Source organism: Salmo salar, chromosome ssa03 (assembly GCF_905237065.1).
Source record: "Salmo salar chromosome ssa03, Ssal_v3.1, whole genome shotgun sequence".
NCBI lineage: Eukaryota > Metazoa > Chordata > Actinopteri > Salmoniformes > Salmonidae > Salmo > Salmo salar.
The window spans coordinates 23,795,789-23,814,999 of NC_059444.1; the positions used below are offsets into that span (position 1 = coordinate 23,795,789).

The window sequence follows — 19,211 nt, forward strand, 5'->3', positions numbered from 1 at the left end:
TACAAAGACGGCTATGTAGCTAGCTAAGAAAAATTGCTCAGATCTTCTCTTCATCTAGTGTGAATTTGCTGCACACTATACAGTAGATAGGTTAGCTGACAATGTCACGAAAATGATGCACGTGATTCAATGGGGCAGAAGTCCATGTGTTGTTGTGATTCTGGATTGCCAGATAGCTAGCAACAATGACAAGAAGCTGCCATGTGGGGAATCGTAGGTGGCTTGTTTCAGCTAGTTTTATCTTGTTCTTGATATCATGTCTTGTTTTGTGGTGTTTTGACTGATGTCATGTCTCTGCTAATATGGCCAAAATTCGCTAACTAGCTAACCAACAACTGTAACAATGTATTTGAGAGACAACAAATCAAATCAAGTACTCATAGTGCAAATGCATTTATATTTTCAATAAACATTCGAGACGAAATGTAGTTTACAGGTTGTCAACAATCTAAGCCAACCCCGTCTGTTTTGCCACATCGTTGCACATGCGTCAGTTTTGTTGGAACAATGAACCAATCTATCAAGGAGAAAACATTTATTTTCAGACCCACCTTTGTTAGATAAGGGGACAGGCTGTACCAAAATGAACAAATGGCAGGGAACAACCTTCTTGTCAGTTTGGATAAGCCTTGAATGTTGATATTTGTTGCTCACAGCATACATTTTTACTAAACAGTATGTTCTAAATCATATGTAGTATGGTTAGTACATTTAGTTATATGAAGTACCCTAAGCTAGAAAGATTTTTAACTAAACAAATAGATCCAGCTCACATAAAATATCTGCAGTACGTTGCCAAAATATATATTTGTTCTCCATTTGACCATATCTGAAAAATGTCATGGCTACGATGTCAACAATCAGGTCTGCGCAGAGTCATATTTGATTCTTTTAGTCAATTTTTGTATCTTTTCGAGAGACAACCCTTCAGAGGAAGCATCAAAAGTAGTTTTAGAGTGGTTTTATATCTCAAAGTATATGACAGATGGTTATCTACAGTATGTTGTCATGAAGTGCAAATTTAAACAAATATGAACTCTTACTGTATTCTTAATCCCATAAAAGAATAGAAACGTTTTACATTTGTTTTCTTAGAACAAAGCAGCATCCAACCCTCTAACCACAAGGCAGATAGTCTAGTGGTTCGAGCATTGGGCCAGTAACCGAAAGGTTGCTGGATTGAATCCCTGTCGTTCTGCCCCTGAACAAGGTAGTTAACCCACTGTTCCCCTGTAGGCCGTCATTGAAAATAAGAATTTGTTCTTAATTAACTGACGTGCCTAGTTAAATGAAGGGAAAAAATATGCGAGTACAACTTAAGCGCAACTTAATGTATTTCCACCATCCCTTCCCAATGGGCTCTAAACAGTACTTTCTTTACGCTAGACAGATATTCCAATTCTAGCAATTAATATGCTAAGTGGTACAATCCTTCACAATGTCACTTTTCATTTCCATCTTTCTGCGTTTAAACCCACACTCCTTTGTAGGTCTCTGTGCAAGTTAAATATTTCTCAGTGACAGCGGACTTTTTTCTGTGATGTTTTCACTGTTACCTGACCCAATGTTTTTACCAGTTGCTGACCCATACGGGTTGAGCAGGATTCAGGGAGGTCATACAGGATGACCACCTCAGAGAGTATCTTTCCCAGTGAGCTGAAATGCATAGCCCCATAGCAAATGCCCTTTGACACATGCAACCCAGCTGGAAAAACACCTTTCCTGCCACTCCGTAATGAGAACAAGCATGGTACAGTGCATTTGGAAAGTATTCACACCCCTTAACTTTTTCCACATTTTGTTAGTTACAGCCTTATTCTAAAATGTATTAAATTTGCATTTTTTTCCTCATCAATCATAATCACAAAGCAAAAACAGGCTTTTAGAAATATTTGCAAATTAACACTACTGGTCAAAAGTTTTAGAGGGTTTTTATTTATTTTCACTATTTTCTACATTATAGAATAATAGTGAAGAGATCAAAACTATGAAATAAAACATATGGAATCATGTAGTAACCACAAAAGTGTATTTTATATTTGAGATTCTTCAAATAGCCACCCTTTGCCTTGATGACAACTTTGCACGCTCTTGGCATTCTCTCAACCAGCTTCACCTGGAAAGCTTTTCCAACAGTCTTGAAGGAGTTCCCACATATGCTGATCACTTGTTGGCTGCTTTTTCTTCACTCTGTGGTCCAACCTATCCCAAATCATCTCAATTTGGTCAGGTCATCTTATGCAGAACTCCATCACTCTCCTTCTTGGTAAAATAGCCCTTACACAGCCTGGAGGTGTGTTTTGGGTTATTGTCCTGTTGAAAAACAAATGATAGTCCCACTAAGCCCAAACCAGATGGGATGGCATATCACTGCAGAATGCTGTTGTAGCCATGCTGGTTAAGTGTGCCTTGAATTCTAAATCACCAGCAAAGAACCATCAATCACCAGCAAAGAACCATCACAACTCCTCCTCCATGCTTTACAGTGGGAAATCCACATGTGGAGATAATCCGTTCACCCACGCCACGTCTCACAAAGACACAGCGGTTGGAACCAAAAATCTCCATTTTGGACTCCAGACCAAAGGACAAATGTCCACCGGTTTAATGTCAATTGCTCGTGTTTCTTGGCTCAAGCAAGAATTTTCTTCTTATTGGTGTCCTTTAGTAGTGGTTTCTTTGCAGCAATTCAACCATGAAGGACTGATTCACGCAGTCTCCTCTGAACAGTGGTTGAGATGTGTTTATTACTTGAACTCTGTGAAGTATTTATTTGGTCTGCAATTTCTGAGGCTGGTAACTTTAATGAACTTATAATCTGCAGCAGAGGTAACTCTGGGTCTTCCTTTCCTGTGGCGGTCCTCATGAGAGCCAGTTTCATCTGGCTCAAATTAATTAAGAAGGAATGAAATTCCACAAATTAACTTTTAAGGCACACCTGTTAATTGAAATGGATTCTAGGTGACTACCTCATGAAGCTGGTTGAGAGAATGCCAAAAGTGTGCAAAGCCATCAAGGCAAAGGGTGGCTATTTGAAGAATCTCCAATATATTTTGATTTGTTTAACACTTTTTTGGTTACTACATGATTCTATATGTGTTATTTCATAGTTTTGATGTCGTCACTATAATTCTACAATATAGAAAATTGTAAAAATAAAGAAAAACCCTTGAATGTGTAGGTGTTCTAAAACTTTTGACCGTAAGTGTATAAACAAAACTGAAATATGACATTTACTTAAGTATCCAGACCATTTACTCAGTACTTTGTTGAAGCACCTCTGGCAGCGATTATAAGTCTTCTTGGGTATGACCCTACAAGCTTGGCTCATCTTTATTTAGTCTCTGAAGATTCTTTTAAGCTCTGTCAGGTTTGATGGGGAGCGTCTCAGCACAACTATTTTCGGGTCTCTCCAGAGATGTTTGATCGGGTTCAAGTCTGGGCTCTGGCAGGGCCACTCAAGAACATTCAGAGAATTGTCCCGAAGCCACTCCTGCACTGTCTTGGCTGTGTGCTTAGGGTCGTTGTCCTGTTGGAAAGTGGACCTTCACCCCAGTCTGAGGTCCAGAGCACTTTGGAGCAGGTTTCATCAAGGATCTCTCTGTACTTTGCTCCGTTCATCTTTCCCTCGAACCTGACTAGTCTCCCAGTCCCTGCCGCTGAAAAACATCCCCACAGCATGATGCTGCCACCACCATGCTTCACCGTAGGGATGGTGCCAGGTTTCCTCCAGATGTGACGCTTAGCATTCAGGCCATAAAGTTCAATCTTGGTTTCATCAGACCAGAGAATCTTGTTTCTCATGGTCTGAGTCCTTTAGTTGTCTTTTGGCAAACTCCAAACTGCTTGTCATGTGCCTTTTACTCAGTGCTGTAAAGTACTTAAGTAAAAATACTTAAAGTACTACTTAAGTAGTCTTTTTGGGTATCTGTACTTTACTTTACTATTGATATTTTTGACATATTTAACTTTTACTTCATTACATTCCTGAAGAAAATAATGCACTTTTTACTCCATACATTGTCCCTGACAACCAAAAGTACTTGTTACATTTTGAATGCTTAGCAGGACAGGAAAATGAAAGCACTTATCAAGAGAACACGTGGTCATCCCTACTGCTCTGGCCTGGCGGACTCACTTAACACAAATGCATCTTTTGTAAATAATGTCTGAGTGTTGGAGTGTGCTCCTGGCTATCCATACATTGATGAGGAAAAAAATATTTAATCCATTTTAGAATACAGCTGTAACGTAAAACATTTTGAAAAAGTGAAGTTGTCTGAATACTATCCGAATGCACTGTATATTATTTGAGCTCACAGAGTAGTGTTTCTGTGGAGACGTCGTGTTGGCTGCTGACAGTACGCATACATGTTCCTAATGTGCCCCAAACTGAAAATGTAAAAGCCTTAGATATTAGCCTATGGATTTGAAGAATTACAAAGTTCTATACGAAAATGTTGTCTTGTCTCCTTCAAGAACTGTTGCTATGAATTACTATTTGTGATGTTTGCAGGTGCAAATATCCTCTCTTGTCAACACATGATGTCACTGATTATTTGATGAACTGGATTTCCCCCCGTACAGAGACGATGTTGAGCTTTGTGGATGACATCCTGTCTGGGGCCAAGTCTCCGTGTGTGATGCTTGGGGATATCCCTGACCTCTTGACCTCCTCCGTGAGCATGATCATTCGCTGCCTGGAGCCAGACACCACTTACATGTAAGTTGCTGTAGCATTATCAATGGATGCTTATCTCTTGTGGGGTTTCTTCCCAAAACGCTATATATCAATTTTCAGAAATGTTAGTAAATTCGCTTTTATTGTTTTACAGTTGAAACAACAACAAAGTAATCACACCGCCTCTGTTTTGATAATAAGCCTGTAAAAATGTAGCCACTCTCAGATTAATAGACAGAGATATCAATGAAAGGACTGGCCATCCATGATATTACATGTAATGTTTTAAACATGTTTTGAGGCCATACAGTATTTCTTTACATTTACAATATTTACAAACATTGGAGAAAAATAAGCTTATATTGTGGGATCTCATGGGGTATATGAAAAGATAAACAAGGTGCTTGACTCCACCTTACAGTATATAAACTTAAATTGGGTGCTGGATCCTCCGTATATAATCCAAAGAACAGAAATAGGACAGCACTCTGGTAAATAATCTTAAATTGAAATATTTTTATTCATGAGGTGTGACAGTTGAACTAAGCTCATGAGGAATTTATAAGTTGTATTCAGACCCCTTGACTCTTTCCGCATTTTGTTACGTAAGAGCCTTATTCTAAAATTGATCAAATATTTTGTTCAATCAATCGACACACAATACTCCATAATGACAAAGCGAAAACAGGTTTTTATGAATTTTTTTCACATATAATTAAAAAAAAGAAATATCACATTAATATAAGTATTCAAACCCTTTGCTATGAGACTCGAAATTGAGCTCAGGTGCATCCTGTTTCCGTTGATCATCCTTGAGATGTTTCTACAAATTGATTGGAGTCCACCTGTGATAATTTCAATTGATTGGACATGATTTGGAAAAGCACACACCTGTTTATATAAGGTCCCACAGTTGACAGTGCATGTCAGAGAGAAAAACAAGCCATGAGGTCGAAGGAATTGTCCGTGGAGCTCCGAGACAGGATTGTGTCGAGGCACAGATCTGGGGAAGGGTTCCAAAACATTTCATCAACATTGAAGGTCCACAAGATCCTCCATCATTCTTAAATGGTAGAAGTTTGGAACCACCAAGACTCTTCCTAGAGTTGGCCGCCCGGCCAAACTGAGCAATCGGGAGAGAAGGGCCTTGGTCAGGGAGGTGACCAAGAACTCGATGGTCACTCTGACAGAGCTCTAGAGTTCCTCTGTGTAGATGGGAGAACCTTCCAGAAGGACAACCATCTCTACAGCACTCCACCAATCAGACCTTTATGGTAGAGTGGCCGGATGGATGCCACTCCACAGTTAAAGGCACATGACTGCCCACTTGGAGCTCGCCAAAAGGCACCTAAAGGACTCTCAGACCATGAGAAACAAGATTCTCTGCTCTAATGAAACCAAGATTCAACTCTTTGGACTGAATGCCAAGCGTCACGTCTGGACGAAACCTGGCACCATCCCTACGGTGAAAAAAAACGATTTAATCAATTTTAGAATAAGGCTGTAACCTAACAAAATGTGGAAAAAGTCAAGGGGTCTGAATACTTTCCGAAGGCACTGTATATCATTCATTTATAAGTCCAAAACTGTATGAAGCAACTACAGATTGCCCCTTTAGATAACGTATGAAAGAGATTGGTGTGTTTTTTTCACTATCTAATCATGTCAGGGGTTTTTCAATGACATTCATGTATTTGTTGGAAATCTATCACTTGATGGTTTAATTCAAGAGAGAAATAATCATGTTTTTTTGCAAAACACTATATAGCCGCCTACCTCTCAGAGAAATAAGTAGTACTGCTAGGTTTTACACAGTCAAATGTAACAAATAACTACATAAAATCAACAAACTGTACAAATGATACATTTGTGACATCAATATAAACATATATATTTTTTTATGAATCAATGCAGTAATTTGAGATCTGTATGTAAAACCTTTACATTTGACAGTTTAGTCATTTAGCAGATGTTCTTATCCAGAGCGATATTCAGTTATTGCATTCATCTTAAGATAGCTAGGTAAGACAACCACATATCACAGTCAATACAGTAAATTAACATTTCCTTCCAGCTTAACAATGGATATATAGATATGTTGCCAAAAAAAAAAAAACATTTTAATACCCACCTAAATATATGAATAAAAAATCTGAGAAAATGTATATTTTACACACACATGAAGGTACCCATAAGCTAACACAAATGCGAAAAACAAAAAAGGGAAAAGGGAAAATTATTAATTTGAGGAATTGCACAATATGAAGATTGGTTAATGGATAATATCAAACAAGCTAGCTATTCTTCTTAGGGTAAATGCAGATCCTGGGAAAGCATATCTCCTATAACTTTTACACCATATTACAACACTATTGTGTATTGCACTGAGGGAAGCCCTGCCCTGGATGTTCTGTGGATGTGTACATACGTGTCGATGTTATCCCATGGAAACACAGTCTACATGAAGGGAACAACGTCCAGTTTGTGCAAAGTAGAGCCTGGAATCACTCCCCAGTCATGTGTATGTACTTCTTTAAGGTTCAAATTGGGGTGTTTTAAATATGGTTCAGACAGCTGGGGAAGTAGCTCATGCTTTGGAACAGCTTGAAAGTGCGTAAACGGAGCACTTAATGCTAATAGCAGAAACAAGAATCACAAGATCAACAGATTAGGTGTGCAGACAAACATGACAGAGAAAGGCCTTGTTCGTGACAAAAATGTGGACTATTTGAGATGTTATTTCAATATACATATTTTTCTTCTTTTTTTTAATCACAAAATTCAACATTTACCCTGGATTTATATTATAATGACTTCTAATGTTTATAAATGGCTAAATAATAAACCCGAAAACAAACTATTTGGGAGGTATTGTGTATTTTCCCCCTAAAAATGGAAAAAAATGATATTGTTGAATTCGATATTAGGAAGAATCAATTCACTTTCCGGGAAAAGTGTGGAGTTAAGTGAGGTCATTGCCAGGTGTAATGAAAGCATCTTATGGTTATTCTGTTTCTGTGCTACTGGACATTACAGTCTGCATTGCTCCGGTGGTTGTAGTAATGCAAGATGATATTGTGGTGATGTAAACTCACCGCTGAGGAAGTCCCATGTGAGGTCAATGTTGTGCTGCCTGGTGGCCAGTGTATAATGACCGCATGGAACGCTTGACTGTGTGTTTAGGGTCAGTCAGTGTAATGAATTGGGCCATGCTCTGAGAGTTCTAAGTTCCTCCGGCACCCCTCCACCTCCCCCTCCACCTCCCCCTCCCTCCTCTGGCACTCACACCCAGCTCCCTAACTCCACACATGCAGCCACTTACCTCACACACGCTCTGTAAATGGGGTAGACACACTGAAAAGATTACACAAAGGAGGGATTGGGAGAAACCCTCAGCTTGAGCACATTGTCTCTTCAAATGGTTCTGATGTATAGGAATATCCCAACCAAAAACATATGCGCTTTATCTTTACATAATTTTACTTCTGGTCAGTCTCCTTGTTGGCAGGCTATTCAGCACAGTTGTTACAACAGGCAAATTCTGTTATTTTCAAAATATTTCCTTTTATCATTAAATCTCTCTATACCTGTTCTGTACAGTTAGTGAAATGCGTGATTACTTCTTTAGAATATCTGTTCAAGTGTATTCGCAAAATCTTTCAGTTCAGCTTTGAGAATGTAAAAATACCAGCTCTGTAGGTTCCAAAAAGGAAACCTAATTTTACACATTATTTTATTTCTCTTATTGTCTTGACACTGGACAGTGACCTCAGTGCCTTATTGGTCAGGCTGTATTGTATTGTATTCATAACCATGGATACATACAGTACATTTATTTGGGGTAGACACAATACACTATTTCACCACTGCAGGTGGTAGTTGTTAATGTTTCCTTCCACTAGATGGCGATATGTTTCAAGTAAATGTTAACATCCACGCACTTGTTTTGTAAATTTTGCCTATTGTCAGATTTTATTAGCAGGTTTATCACATTACAACAGTCAATCAGAACATGTAATGATTTTGTCACAATAACATTGAATGCATCTAATTTCCACCACTTAATTCAGGGTCATTTTTATTTTTATTTTCAAAGCCTGAAGCAGTAGTTAGCAGTTGCACACATTATTGCTGTAGCATGCACTCCCATTGCAATGAACTAACACTAGTCATATATGTTGGTTTTCAGGTTTAGGCTCTGGGCAGTGGACAACACAGGCCGTCGCTCCAGTCCTAGTGAGGTCACCATCAAGACCCCCTGTCCTGCTGTGGATGACGTCAAAGCACAAGGTGGGATTTCTCATGCATGGATGGACAGTTTCCGTATCTGTATCTTGGTTTTTAGACACATTTTCTAACAGTAGTTACCAATCTGAAAACTTGTAGAGACACATGTCAAGAATTTCACTACACCCGCAAAAACATCTGCTAAATATGTGTATGTGACCAATAACATTTGATTTTATGTACTGAGATCAGATCTGTGTTGTTGCAGAGATTTCAGACAAGATCTACAACTTGTTCAATGGTTACACAAGTGGCAAGGAGCAGCAGACGGCCTACAATACGCTGATGGAACTGGGCTCTCCCACCCTGCACCGTGTGCTCTACCACTACAACCAGCGTTACGAGAGCTTCGGAGAGTTCACCTGGAGATGCGAGGATGAACTGGGGCCCAGGTATAAACTGGGGCCCACCTGGAGATGCGAGGATGACTGGGGCCCAGATCTGATCTCTCTCTCTCTCTCTCTCTCTCTCTCTCTCTCTCTCTCTGTCTCTCTGTCGCTGTCTCTGTCTCTGTCCAAGAATATCATGGCATATTGGTTAGTAAAGCACAACTACCTCCCGCCAGACTGTGTAGTAGCATCACAATCCGTCCCTACATGGGTGGTTGTTGAGACTCTTGACATTTTAAGTAATTTTGGATGTGTTTTTAACACAGACTGGTCTATAATAGATTCCAAATACAGGCTTAGATTGTAGACATAGTTTGTGTGAATTGGGTGAAGTGGAAATTAATTCAAAATGATTGGAGACAATTGTACCCCTGACATTCGTCTGTCAATTTATAGCAAGCAGGAAGGCCTCCGCTATCCCCTTACTGGTTACTCAGTGCAGATAAGTATTATAATGTGAAATTGTAGCTAAATGCTTTATAAACAGAGCCATGTGTCCGAAATAAAACGTGTAGGTATGGTTGCTGGTAGATGCACGGTGAAGCAGGTGAAACTGATTAAGAGGTCTTCGACTGCAAACTCAGAATCAGGGCCTTAGTTTCAAATTAAAGGTTGTTTTTAATCGAGCCCATATTGGAAGCGTTGATGTAATTGGTTTGCTTCTGAAGTGTTCCATTAAAATACACTTACATTAACAGCCCCCAATTTTCAGAGGGATGATTCATGTCAAGAAAGCACCAAAGTAAGTGCATTTGAGGTGAGGGTCGGGGGACTATAAACATGGGTTTAGATTAACCTAGTAATCAATTGGACATTACCTCACTAAACACCATTATAGTGCTAAGGAGGGTGACTGCACTGGCTGGGTCATTCCACGAAAAGAGTGCCTTTTGCATGCACCAATATTGAATTTTAAAAGCCTGTTATATTAAGCGCAGTGCTCTTTAATATAGACCACATGGAGAATTCAATACATATGATTTTTTATATGAATAAAGGCTTGCTAAAGTGCCAAACTTTCATTCAATCATTTTGACATGTCTCTCCGTCAACCATGTGTCACTTCTAGGAAGATTTCAACCAGTGGAGGCTCTTCAGAGGAGGAAGGGGAAGACCATCCTCCTCAGTGAATTTCTGAAAAATGTAAATAGTAAAACATTAAAAAAGTTATCCTTTTTAGATAAAACTGAACTAAATATATTCACGTCACCAAATAATTTATTAAAAAACACTGTTTTGCAGTAGCCTCAACAGAACTCTGTAGGGTACCACCATGGTGTAGCTGGAGGACAGCTAGCTTCCGTACTCCCCTGGGTACATTGACTTCAATACAAAACCTAGGAAGCTCATGGTTCTCGCTCCCTTCCATCGACTTACACAGTAATTATGACAACCTCTGGAGGAAGTCCTCCAACCTATCAGAGTTATTGCAGCATAAACTGACAGGTTGTCCACCAAATCAAAGGATCAGGGAAGGATTCTAGTACTGAAAGCATAAGCTACAGCTAGCTAGCACTTCAGTGCATAAAATGTGGCGAGTAGTTGACTCAAAAAGAGAGAAAGACAATAGTTGAACAGTTTTGAACAAATTAATTTTATCGAAAATTAAGGAGAAGCAAGAGAGAGAGAGCTATATTTCATAGTATATATTTTTTCACTTACTTAGCTAGCGTGAAATACAGCTAGCTAGTTCGGCCTAATCAAAAACCTGGCTCAAACAGAGAGGGATGCTATGTTAGCTAACTGGCTATGGCTATCCAACACTGGAACTCTTCCAAGTCAAGGTAAGTTTTTGGTTTTATTAATTTGTTGCCACCGGGGCCCGCCGGTGTAACTGCTAAACTGCTTGCTGCTGACTGTACACTGTACTGCATGATTGTAGAGGGTTTACTAACGCGTTAGTTCTAGTAGCTATGTTGACTATGACATGACAACGATGTAGGCTTTGTGTAGCGGTTAGCGGTCATGATATGAAGGTTTGGCCTGAAGTCCACAAGCGAAGAGAAAAGGTGAGAGGAGGAGAGCGTGTAGATAGATATCTACCTTTTAAGTTGCTCCATACTTTAAGACTATTGTTAGCTTGTTAGCATGTTGGGCAGGATTTTCCATGTTGTTATGGTGTGTTGTGATTGTGTAAGCCTGCTGTCTCAGGAAATGTCATTGTGCTATAGGCGTTACTGAAGAGATGTATTTGTAATGTATTCTTTAGAATTAGAATAAGAATAACATGATTAGACACGGTTTGCAATGGAACTTATGTGTTGGGTGCGTTGGGCTCCTGGAGAAGACCAGGAGGTTCCTATAATTGGAGACCCCCCATCACTTGTTTACTTGTTCCATACCCCCTGCCTCTCTAGCAGTTCTGAAAGGATCAATGTACCATTTCAATCAAAACAATGAGATTTTGGTTTCCACACACACCAATACAAAGCAGACAACATTGCCTGTAACAGGGCTTGTCTCCAGAAATGACTTTCCTTGTTATGAAATCCTCCAATTCACTGGGGTTACCCTGTCACAAACAATGTGGACCATTAAAATTTTCATTAGCTAGTCAAAATACAGATAATAGTCACCCACTCAGCCCCTGACTAAATGTAAACTTGTTTCAGCAGAGTAAACAATATGTTAAAATAAACTGGTGAAGTAATGAATCTATCTTTATAAAGCAGTGGAAATATTCCACTCCCAACTTTTGTACGTATCATATCTCACTGACGAGTTAGGTTGGCCACTGTCAGAGAATGTTCTTGTTTCTTTTTCCTGCAAAATTGTGTGATGTTCAAGCCAAACATAAACTGACAAAGTCTGTCTCCTGAGCCCGACACTTCTCTCCATGTCCCAATCTTGTCATCGCTACGTTACTACCCATCACTAAAGGCATGAGGCTGGATGTTGACTTAGAAATGTTAGATGTTGGCTTGGTAGGAGAAAATCTTATCATGAGTATTACATTCCCCCTCAGTCTCCTTGCCTTTACAGCCCGAGAACTGACAGTTATTTGTATGACACATCATAATCAGGCAATTGCCTGCGATGCTAAGTATTGTTATGGTTGGATTTCGCTTGATCAAATGATAAGTGGAGCTCATGTTGTTGTGATTTTTCATTTTTTTGTTAAACAGGGCCTTATTTCATCAAGGCTGTTTAGGAGTTATAGAGATTTTCCTCAGACATTTTCCTGTCTTACCAACACATATACCCCATAACTGTTTGTTGGGTATAGACAGCAATGTATGTACTAGTACTGTACCATAAAAGTCCAACAGTTTACGTTCACGCAACACATGAAAATGCATACATTCATAAAATGTATTTAAATGGACAATAAAGTTATCGTATCGCATCATATAGTATATCTGTGTAACACAGAGACAGAGTCATCATAGTGGTGGTTTCCTAGCATCATGGATGCTCTTTTGGTCCAGTCCCTGGTCTCTGTGGCTGTCTGAGTCAAGAAGATTCGAAAGAGGGGCCCTGACAGAGTGAGATATCTCCAAATGGTACCTCGGAAATGTGAGGCCATTTTCCACTTCTATACATGCTGTGTCAGAACCGTCTCTGGATTGTAGGAGGGGTGAAGTCAGGCGCAGGAGACAAAACTACATGAAAACACACGTTTAATGAATGAGTCCAAATATGCCACTACCCAAGGCAGGGTACAAACTCAAAAGGAAAAGAAAAATCCTAACTGAGTTGGGGCGCAGCCCGGCAGACCCTCATGCCTAAGTACAGCATAGCGGAGTAAAAAAGAAACTACCCAATCTACTAAGGATGACACACTAACCATCCCACACAACCCCAAACAAAAAACAGACAGATTAAATAACCCCACTAATGACTTAACCCAAAACAGGTGCTAACCTACACAGACATAACCAAACGAAACAGAGAAGGAAATCGGTGGCAGCTAGTAGGCCGGTGACGATGACCGCCGAGCGCCGCCCGAACGGGGAGAGGCGCCACCTTCTGTGGACGCTGTGACATGCTGGGATTTATGGTGACAACCGTTGCTATTTGAAGCCCAAATAGTTATTTCTTGACAAATTAAAGCATAACAAACCTGAAGGTTTTTTTTTTAAGCAAATAAATATCTAAATTCCTTAAACCACTGAAATGTGGCAAGGTATTCGAAAAAAATAGATTGTAGCGACGCGCTTGGACAGTTGTGTGGTTTCACAGGGTCCAGCATGCCAGTCCCCCTACTGTCTGCCAATCAAGGGAATGTGTCAGTGCCAGACATCCTTGTGGTTTGTAGAACAGCGGGGGGCTGGGCACTACATGTCTGTTATATTGCCATGCTTGCATTGTTATCCCTCTCTTCATGACCGGGAGTTGAATACCTGTTATTGTTGTATCAGATTTATTTGGCGGAGGCTACGGCCAGCCAGTTGCCTGTGTGAGTTCTGGGTTAATCAACCGTTCATTTCGAGAACTAGGGAACTGTTGTGGACATTCTCTCGTTGATGATCTATCGAGGTCATTACAATAGATTTAGAAGGATGATATAAATGACAGCATCCCTACTACAGACACACTGATTATTTAGTAAAGACTCAATATGTCTGTGAATTTTTACATCGTTCAAAGTACTGTTATATTATTTTCTCAAGAGTTCTCTGCAGATGATAAATTGTGGGAATTTAAGCTGTTGTTCTGCCCTATTTGCCTAGCATATGCAAATTGGATGTTGCTTAGTATCTCTATGTAAACATAACATAGGCTTCAGACCAGAGGGGGCTGGTGGGAAGAGCTATAGGAGGATGGGCAAAATGGCTGGAATGGAATCAGTGTTGTTTCCATGTGTTTTATGTGTTTGGTACCATTCCATTGATTCTATTCCAGCCATTACAATGAGCCTGTCCTCCTATAGCTCCTCCCGCCACCCTCCTCTGCTACAGACACAGTGGTAGCCAATATTCAAGGGAGAACTGATGAACCTGCCCCCAATTTGAAATACAATATCTTAATATGAGGATATATAATATACTGCTCAAAAAAATAAAGGGAACACTTAAACAACACATCCTAGATCTGAATGAAAGAAATAATCTTATTAAATACTTTTTTCTTTACATAGTTGAATGTGCTGACAACAAAATCACACAAAAATAATCAATGGAAATCCAATTTATCAACCCATGGAGGTCTGGATTTGGAGTCACACTCAAAATTAAAGTGGAAAACCACACTATAGGCTGATCCAACTTTGATGTAATGTCCTTAAAACAAGTCAAAATGAGGCTCAGTAGTGTGTGTGGCCTCCACGTGCCTGTATGACCTCCCTACAACGCCTGGGCATGCTCCTGATGAGGTGGCGGATGGTCTCCTGAGGGATCTCCTCCCAGACCTGGACTAAAGCATCCGCCAACTCCTGGACAGTCTGTGGTGCAACATGGCATTGGTGGATGGAGCGAGACATGATGTCCCAGATGTGCTCAATTGGATTCAGGTCTGGGGAATGGGCGGGCCAGTCCATAGCATCAATGCCTTCCTCTTGCAGGAACTGCTGACACACTCCAGCCACATGAGGTCTAGCATTGTCTTGCATTAGGAGGAACCCAGGGCCAACCGCACCAGCATATGGTCTCACAAGGGGTCTGAGGATCTCATCTCGGTACCTAATGGCAGTCAGGCTACCTCTGGCGAGCACATGGAGGGCTGTGCGGCCCCCCAAAGAAATGCCACCCCACACCATGACTGACCCAACGCCAAACCGGTCATGCTGGAGGATGTTGCAGGCAGCAGAACGTTCTCCACGGCGTCTCCAGACTCTGTCACGTCTGTCACGTGCTCAGTGTGAACCTGCTTTCATCTGTGAAGAGCACAGGGCGCCAGTGGCGAATTTGCCAATCTTGATGTTCTCTGGCAAATGCCAAACGTCCTGCACGGTGATGGGCTGTAAGCACAACCCCCACCTGTGGACGTCGGGCCCTCATACCACCCTCATGGAGTCTGTTTCTGACCGTTTGAGCAGACACATGCACATTTGTGGCCTGCTGGAGGTCATTTTGCAGGGCTCTGGCAGTGCTTCTCCTGCTCCTCCTTGCACAAAGGTGGAGGTAGCGGTCCTGCTGCTGGGTTGTTGCCCTCCTACGGCCTCCTCCACGTCTCCTGATGTACTGGCCTGTCTCCTGGTAGCGCCTCCATGCTCTGGACACTACGCTGACAGACACAGCAAACCTTCTTGCCACAGCTCGCATTGATGTGCCATCCTGGATGAGCTGCACTACCTGAGCCAGTTGTGTGGGTTGTAGACTCCGTCTCATGCTACCACTAGAGTGAAAGCACCGCCAGCATTCAAAAGTGACCAAAACATCAGCCAGGAAGCATAGGAACTGAGAAGTGGTCTGTGGTCCCCACCTGCAGAACCACTCCTTTATTGGGGGTGTCTTGCTAATTGCCTATAATTTCCACCTGTTGTCTATTCCATTTGCACAACAGCATGTGAAATTTATTGTCAATCAGTGTTGCTTCCTAAGTGGACAGTTTGATTTCACAGAAGTGTGATTGACTTGGAGTTACATTGTGTTGTTTAAGTGTTCCCTTTATTTTTTTGAGCAGTGTATTACAATCACCGCTTAGCTTTCCTCTGTTGAATGCAAATACATGGAAATATGACAGTCCATTACAGTATGTCAATGAAACAGTGATATTGTCCTTTTTTGGAAAGTCTCACCCTGTGACACTTAAAGCACAATAACAATCTGTCCTCATTCCACCCTGTGCCTGGTCTAACAACAAAACAATGAGTCAATCAGATGAGTCACAGTGAATAGCAAGTTAAGAGGTACAGTATGTCCGAAAACATTGGATTCTGTGGATATTCTTAGGAATGCTTTGAATGTAGGTTTTGGGAGAGATGACAGTATTAAGAGAGAATAATGTGCTTTTCATTAATAACAGAGTATGAGTCTACCCAAAAACGTTTTGTGGGTCGACAAAAACGTCTCACTATTTACATTTCAGTTTGGTGGTCCTGGTTTGGCCAGTGAGTGAGGTGAAGCCATGTCTGAGGAGTGAAACACTCTTTCCATCCTGTACAGTTACTGTTTCTGTTAGCCACTTATCCTGGAGACAGCTTCATCACTTCCAGTGGCTGTGTTGATACAGGCAGCCCAAATCAGATATTTTTCAGAGCTGATCTGATTGGTCAACAGACCAATTAGTGAAAAAAATATCAGAGTTGGACCACCTGTGTAAATGCAGCCAATGTCGTCACTGATATCTGAACATGGGTAGACCTTGTACAGGTTATGAAATGGATGAATAACAGTAAAATATTGACCGTAGAAGTTAATCAATTATTTATTCCACCTCATGCCCAGTCTCTTCCTGCAAGGAAGATGTGGGTTTAGAATCTGTCGTATTGTGATGTAGTGTCAAAATGATGGTGAAGACGCAACGTGCGATTTATGAGTGACCCGCTCTATCCAACTTTTGATTTGCATCATTTAAGGTGAGAACACCAAATACTTAGATTTTAGCTCAATCCAGACAGAATTCCATAATTTGTGTATTAGGTATTTCCATCAATCTTACTTTTTCCTTTTTGTTCTTTTGAGATAATTCTACAAGAAATCGAGATCCACAATAGGCGAAACGGGGTTAAAAAAAAACTTTGTAGATCCACTGCTGTTCTATCGTTCGTGTGATGATGTGCAATGATATCAGAGGGAGAAAAAAAACAGTGTTCGTTGTTTGAAGTAACGTCTTTGTTGTAATATCACAAACTGATGTGGCAGTTTCACCCCCCCCATAGATATTGGTTTCACCGCTATGGATTCTAGCTTTAAGACATTTTCTTTTGTGTTAGGGCCCTGTTTATGTACAGTTTGTCCTTGGAAATAATTAGATTTTGAGGTAAATTGTGTATATTACTAATGTGTTAACAATACGTCATAGTTATCCATGTTAAGACACCTGTGCATTTTATACCTATACTGTATAGCACTGTGGCAGGTAATATTATAGGAACCTGATTTCAAGGTAGTGTGTGTATGCTGAGGAGTGTTGTGTTCTTTTGTAGGAAAGCTGGTCTGATTCTCTCCCAGCTGGACGACCTGAGTGGCTGGTGCAGGGGTCTTCTCCAGGAGCCCAAGATTGGCCTGCGCAGGATGTCCCTCAAGTACCTGTCCTGCCGCTACACAGACACCAAGGCCTTTGGTCTCAACTGGGTGGACCTGGGCCAGGATGTGCGAAAGGCCTGCGACGAACAGAACCTGCCAGTGATGTACAATGATTATGGGGAGCCCAAAGAACGTTAAATGTCACACAGCAAATAATGGGTCTTGAGGAGTTGTAATTGTGCTTTTGGGATTATCATCATGTCTGCTTTTTAATTATTGTGTGTTCTAACCCTTATTTATTGTTATAGGAACCTGATTTCAAGGTAGGGTGGGTTTGAGAGGTGAGGAGGGTTTATTTAAAATATTATTAGAGCAAGATATAACAATAATGCACATGTACAGTAACAAAGTGTACATGTACCTTTCTCAATGCTTAATTGTATTTAGACAGCACTTTTCATGACTTTTTGGACGTTTGGAAGTTGCACCAACAATCCTGAACCACAAAAATGTATATATTAGGATTATGAAGATTTAGTTATTTACTGTAACATGTTGAATGTAGTATTCAAGTATAAATTCATATTTAAGCTGTTGTACAGGTCTTTTGTATTTAGACAGTCAGTATATACATTAGTGGTCATTTCAGAATGTTGGGAGGTCATGTACAGTGTGGCTCTAAATGTTTTAAGTTAAAGTTGCCAAACCCAAATGACAGTATTTGCTACATCAATGAATTCCTAATCATTCTGAAATCAACAAATGGCTATCTTTGAATCAGCATTTCTATTACAAATGAAAGATAACAGCAAATCAATGTTTTCTATTGTTTATCCGTAGTATGTTTACAAATTTAAATTTATATGTGAATATTCATGATTTGATCCTGTAAAAACACTAATACCTTTGATACCTTTGTTTTACTATAATATGTTTTCATACATTTAAAACAATAGCATTTCAAAGCAGCACACACTTGCAATTAATATAAACCAAATGCCGACTGTTTTCTTAAAAAAACAATTATGCTCCTCACACACTTTGATAATGCAATAGTTATCCCCATAACATGGACTTGAAAACAAATGCTTGTAGATATTTTCATAGGTTCACCAATGCATCAAATAACAGCACAGTGGTTAGCTTCTGTAAATATTGGATTACAAATAATTTCTATTATAACATTGATAACAGTGGACCTCAGCTGTAAGGATATGTCTTTTATTATGAGAAAACCATTGGTTGACATTGATAGGTATGCTTTTTTTGTTTCAATTTGCACATGAGAGGTGTGAGCATTCATGTTTTGTGTATGTTTGCATTATTTTTATTCTGAGATTGTTTCCCAAAATAATGGAGAGGTTTGTTTTATCAATACAATGAAGTGGATTACAAAAATGGACAGATTATAATGCTTAACAAATGTTATTATCCATCAGAAGTGCAACAGAATTGTTACCATACACAACATAAAACTGATGGAAACTAAAGGTGATGAAAACTAACAAAAATCAGCATGTTATACTATTATGTCTATGTGGCTAATCTAATGTTCCCTTTTCCCCTTTGATCTTTGCTATTTCACAGAATAATAAATAATATATTATGAAATGTTGGAATGTTGGATGTTCCAAAAAAAAAGTTTCCTGATCAGTCACCACGTCTAGGCCTAGTTCATTTTCAGTCAGTTAACTCAAGTCAATGTCACACTGATTGGAATGTTTCTTAGGGATTGTAGAGCCTCAAACGCGATGGTTTAAACCAAATAACAACACCAAAAGACAT

At 40.0% G+C, this 19,211-nt stretch overlaps 1 protein-coding gene across 11 annotated transcripts in view; it reads left to right on the forward strand.

Moving 5' to 3' along the window:
- The window catches only part of astn1 (astrotactin 1), a 281,049-nt gene extending 262,012 nt beyond the window's left edge, over positions 1–19,037 (forward strand). For all 11 annotated transcript variants that reach the window (XM_045714659.1, XM_014190633.2, XM_014190634.2 and 8 more), the window contains 4 exons: positions 4,588–4,723; positions 8,871–8,971; positions 9,177–9,360; positions 17,387–19,037. In XM_045714659.1, coding sequence (XP_045570615.1) covers positions 4,588–4,723; positions 8,871–8,971; positions 9,177–9,360; positions 17,387–17,624 — 659 coding nt within the window. In that variant the 3' untranslated portion in view covers positions 17,625–19,037. The remainder of the gene's footprint in view (positions 1–4,587; positions 4,724–8,870; positions 8,972–9,176; positions 9,361–17,386) is intronic.
- Positions 19,038–19,211: the final 174 nt, after the last annotated feature.